The sequence below is a fragment of the Carlito syrichta genome, unplaced genomic scaffold, assembly GCF_000164805.1.
Source record: "Carlito syrichta isolate Samal-C Ts95f unplaced genomic scaffold, Tarsius_syrichta-2.0.1 Scaffold143017, whole genome shotgun sequence".
Classification (NCBI taxonomy): Eukaryota; Metazoa; Chordata; class Mammalia; order Primates; family Tarsiidae; genus Carlito; species Carlito syrichta.
Window position 1 is genome coordinate 19,157 of NW_007087113.1, and position 4,775 is coordinate 23,931.

General features: G+C 55.0%; 1 protein-coding gene across 1 annotated transcript in view; it reads right to left on the reverse strand.

Annotated features, from left to right (window-relative positions):
• The window catches only part of CACNA1A (calcium voltage-gated channel subunit alpha1 A), a gene marked incomplete at both ends in the record, with an annotated part of 213,447 nt that overhangs the window by 18,453 nt on the left and 190,219 nt on the right, over positions 1-4,775 (reverse strand). The window contains 2 exons of the mRNA XM_021708598.1: positions 2,525-2,652; positions 3,387-3,537. Of these exons, the coding sequence (XP_021564273.1) occupies positions 2,525-2,652; positions 3,387-3,537 (279 nt within the window). The remainder of the gene's footprint in view (positions 1-2,524; positions 2,653-3,386; positions 3,538-4,775) is intronic.

Below are 4,775 nucleotides of genomic sequence, written 5' to 3' on the forward strand. Positions count from 1 at the left end.
AAGAAAGAGGAAGAAAAAAAAAACACACGAGCCGAAAAATAGGGAGAGAAAGATGCAGAGGACAAGAAAAGAGGTGTTTCAAATAAACGGAAATGAGGAGAAAAACAAAAACGGAAGAAAAGGCAATAAAAAAAGATTATTTCACTGCTCAGGAGCAGGGAGAGAGAGAGAAAAGAGAAAAGTCAGATTCAGCTTGGACTCTTGAGCTATGGTTCTGGTAGAAGGCAGAGGGCAGGGGATCCTGGCTTCGGAGGACCTGGTGGGAGCTGTGCTTTCGTTCATGGTCATTTAAAACAATTTATTATCTTTTTCTTGTAGAGATGGGGTCTTGCTATCTTGTCCAGGCTGGTCTCGAACTCTTGGCCTCAGGCAATCCTCCCGCCTCGGCCTCCCAAAGTGCTGGGATTACAGATGTGAGCCACCGCACCCGGCCATGATCATGGTCATTTAGAAAAATTTATTTCATTTCATATTAGAGACGGTGTCTCGCTATGTTGTCCAAGCTGGTCTCGAACTCCTGGTATCAAGCAATCCTCCCACCTCGGCCTCCCAAAATGCTGGGATTACAGGCACGAGCCACCGTGCCCAGCCACGTGGTTGGTCATTTTTAAGGCTGGGTCAAGTTCTCTGGTTTGGCTGAGGCTGGTCTCTGAGGGGGCCTAGGTGGGGGGAGAGGCTGGGGCAGGGGGAGGAGGGCCGAGGTGGAGGGACAGAGAGTGGAGGTGAATGGTGGGGGGGGAGAACAATGCAAAGTTACAATCCCCACAGGGATGTGTCTGATTTGGGGTGCCGTTGAGACCCCGGGATGAGCAGCTTCAGCTAAGAGCAAGCAGAGATGGCTGAACGCTGGAGGGAAGGTAAAGATATGTTCCATGCTTAATCGAGTCTACATGACTGCATTCTGTTGGCTAGGAGAGGTTTCTAGTTTAATGCAAGAGGGAGAGATGGCTCTGTTTTATAGATATATATATATATATGAAATATATATATTGGAGAACCCCAAGCCACACTCATTCCATGGATGCTAGCAGGTTTTAGTGGAAATCAAACCTTGCAAGCAACCCTATGAGGACATTTCTTGCCTAAGCCGAGGGGGGGAGATATTACTCGCAATAAACTGTACATATCCTTATAATGAATCCGACCGCTGAAAGGAAAGAAACGGGGTTAGTGGAGACATGAGCTCAGGGTGCTTCATGCTGGCTCCTAGGCACACGGTGCAGTTGTGATGCTGGAGGCTGGGGTCCCCTGGCTTGAGGGGAGGGGAGAGACCCAGGGCAAGTGAGGGTCCCTGGTGTGTTCCCAGACACCTGCAGACCCAGGGGCAGAGGGCTCCAATCAGGGTGTGCCGGGAGCTCTGGACTGGGCTGACCTCCCCAGGGTTCTCTCTGCATCTGCCTCCACCACAATCTACAGGGGCTACCCTGGGGCAGGGGGCTCGTGGGATCGAGGGCAGAGGGGTAGCATCCGACTGCCGTGACCTAAAATCAAAAGAGGAAGAGTTAGGAGCCAGTCGAAAACCACACCCCAGACCTGTGGCTCTTTGGGTCTCATGGAGTGCTAGTCAGGGGATACAGGAATACCAGAGACCACCTTCTCCCTGCAATTCTGGTGAGGCCCTCCTCCAGTGCTGAGGCCAGCAGAAGATGGGACTTTGGCTTCCGAGGGCCCCCAGCGGTGCCTCTTCAGGTCCCGAGCACAGCTTGGGCTAGAACTCACAAGGAGCAGTTGGTGGGCTCTGGGCATCTGATTGGGGCCGCTGAGTGTCCTTTTCAAGGGCTTTGTGCTAAGTGGGTGTGCAATATACACGCACGGGTGGAGCCAGCCCTCTGATCCCTGTCAAGGAGGGGCACCACATCTGCCCAGATGGGAGAGCTCATGCCCTCTCTGGCCAGGAAGATGCAAGACCCCTGAGGCTCTGCGGTGTGACTACCCACTCCAAGGTTTGGGAGGCAGGTCTCGGTGGGAGCTGGGTTCTGTCATTCCAATCTTGCAGTCAATCCTGTCTGCCAAGGGCAGGTCAGCCCCCTCCCCACGCTCCCAAAAGAGCTGAGGCTTCTGCTTCCTCCCCGGGGTGAGGTTAACCTGTCCTCACCACCTGGAGGTGGCCCAGTGAGAGAGAGAGGAGAGCCTTGTAATGGGGGGCTCTGCAGAACTCGTGGTTGACGTTCTCATTTCCCAAAAAGTCTGGGGTTTGGGAAGGGTTTATTTATTTAAGAGATGAAGTTTCACTATGTTGCCCAAGCTGGTCTCAAACTCCTGGCCTCAAGCAATCCTCCCCCTCAGCCTCCCAAAATGCTGGGGTTACAGGCATAAGCTACTGTGCTGGGCCACTCCAGGTGTTTTAATCTGGAGTGTACAAGAGTGAGGACTCTCGTCTCGTCTCTTTCCTCTGGACGGATCCCTGTGAGACCCCTGCTGGGACTCCAGGGTCTCAGTGCCCCAGGGTATGGGGCCTGTCCTAGCCTGCTTTGTGGCTCCAGGGAGGCGGGTGTGGTGTTGGAGGTCTCGGGCGACTCCTTACCAAGCTGCGGGGTCATACTCGGCCCAGACACGCACGTACTCGTCCAGGTGGTGGGGGCCCAGGATGGAGGAGTCTCTGGTGAGGTACTCAAAGTTGTCCATGATGACAGCGACAAAGAGGTTCAGCATCTGTGGGGACCCCCCAGGGCCGAGAGGGAGTTGGAGGGAAGAGTGATGGAGAGAGAAGAGCAGGAGACAGACAGACACACCCAGGCACACAGACAGAGGCCCAGAGGGAGAGAGGGAGACAGAGAGGGCCGGGGCAGAGAGGAGAGACACTCCTGTGAGGAGGCCCAGAGATGGCCAGATCCAGTCGAGATGAGGGAGAGACAGAGACAGAGAGACACAGAGACAAAGATCTGTCCCCAACAAGGCCAAAGCGAGATATTTCCCTGGGCCTCCTATGGGGGAGACCCTGGCCTTCCCTAGGGGATGTTTGGCGGTGTCTGGGGACATTTCTGGTTGTCATAGCTGAGAGAAGGGGTGGTGTATGTCGGCATCTAGTGGGTGGGAGCCAGAGAGCTGTGCTATCCCCGGCAGTGCACAGGATGGTCCCCGCCCAGAGAAGCATCCCTCCTCACACATCAACCGTGCTGCGGCGGAGAGGCTCGGGTTCGCCCAGCCCCAGGTGCAGAGAGGGGGCAGAGGGGAGAGACACTCACATAAAGAGGCCCAGAGACAGCCGGATCGGGTGGAGATGGGGGAGAGACCGACATGGATGGAGACAAGGAGATACAATGAGACAAAGCTGGAGGGAGGAGACAAGCCTTGCACACAGTCACACTCTGGAGAAACCCGTTCGCCCAGAGGAAGCCAGGTCTGGAGACCCCCCCAATCCCCGGCCACCGAGTCCACAGACTCACCAGGAACGAGCAGAGGAAGATGAAGGAGACGAAGTAAAAATAGGCAAATTCATTGCCGCACTCCCGAGTCAGGATGCCCGAGTTCTTGTCACATGGTTTCCCGCTGAGGCAGGACAGCATGATGTTGTGCCACGCCTCCCCGGTGGCACTCCTGAGGACAGGGAGGGGGCATGAGGGACCTGGGCGCCTAGTCCTGACAGAGCGCCTCCCAAGGGCGGGAGGGGGGAACACACAGGTGGAGCTGATGGGCACTTTTTTTGGGTTTGAGTCGGAGTCTCACTCCGTCGCCCAGACCGGAGTGCAGGGGTCGTCCCCGGCCACCGCAGCCTCGACCTGCCGGGTTCCGGCGATCCTCCTGCCTCAGACTTCCGAGGAGCTGGAACTACAGGCGCGCACTACCACGCCTGGCTAATGGCACTGTTTTTTTTTTTTTGAGTCAGAGTGTCTCTCTGTTGCCCAGGCTGGAGTGTGCAGTGACATGCTCATGGCCACTGCAGCCTCGACCTGCTGGGCTCCGGTGATCCTTCCGCCTCAGCCTTCCAATGAGCTGGAACCACAGGTGTGCGCCACCATGCCTGGCTAAATTTTTGATTTATTGTAGAGACGAGGTCTTGCCACATTGCCCAGGCTGGTCTCCAACCCCTGGGCTCAGGCAATCCTCTTGCTTCTGTCTCCCAAAGTGCTGGGATAACAGGTGTGAGCCACTGCACCCGGCTGACAGGCATGTGTTCTAGGCTCCAAGGAGACCACCTCTGTCTTCTGGAAGCTTAGAGAAGGGAATTCTCACTCTTGCCTGTTCATTAAAGTCCTTGGGGGAGGTTATTTATTTGTTTAGCATCAGGGTCTTACTTTGTCGCCCAGGCTAGAGTGCAGTGGCACGATCACAGCTCACCACAGCCTCGATCTCTTGGGCTTAGGGGATCCTTCCACCTCAGCCTCTCGAGTAGCTGGGACTACAGGCGGGCACCACCACACTTGATTAATTTTTTGATTTTTTTTTGTAGAGACAAGGTCTTGCCATATCACTTAGGCTGGTCTTAAACTCTTGGGCTCAAGTGATTCTCCCTCAAGCGCTGGGATTACAGGTGTAAGCCACCATGTGTGGTCAGGAATTTTTTAAAAACCTAATGCGGGAGACCAAGGCGAGAGGATTGTCTGAGCTCATGGGTTCGAGACCCACCTGGGCAACTTAGCGAGACCTCATCTCTACAATAAATCAAAAACTAGCAGGGCATGGTAGTGCGTGCCTGTAGTTCTGGCTACTTAGAAGGCTGAGGTGGAAGGATCGCCGGAGCCCAGCAGGTCGAGGCTGCGGTGGCTGGGAGCGTTCCACTGCACTCCAGTCTGGGTGACAGAGAGAGACTCCAACTCAAAAAAAAAAAAAAAAAA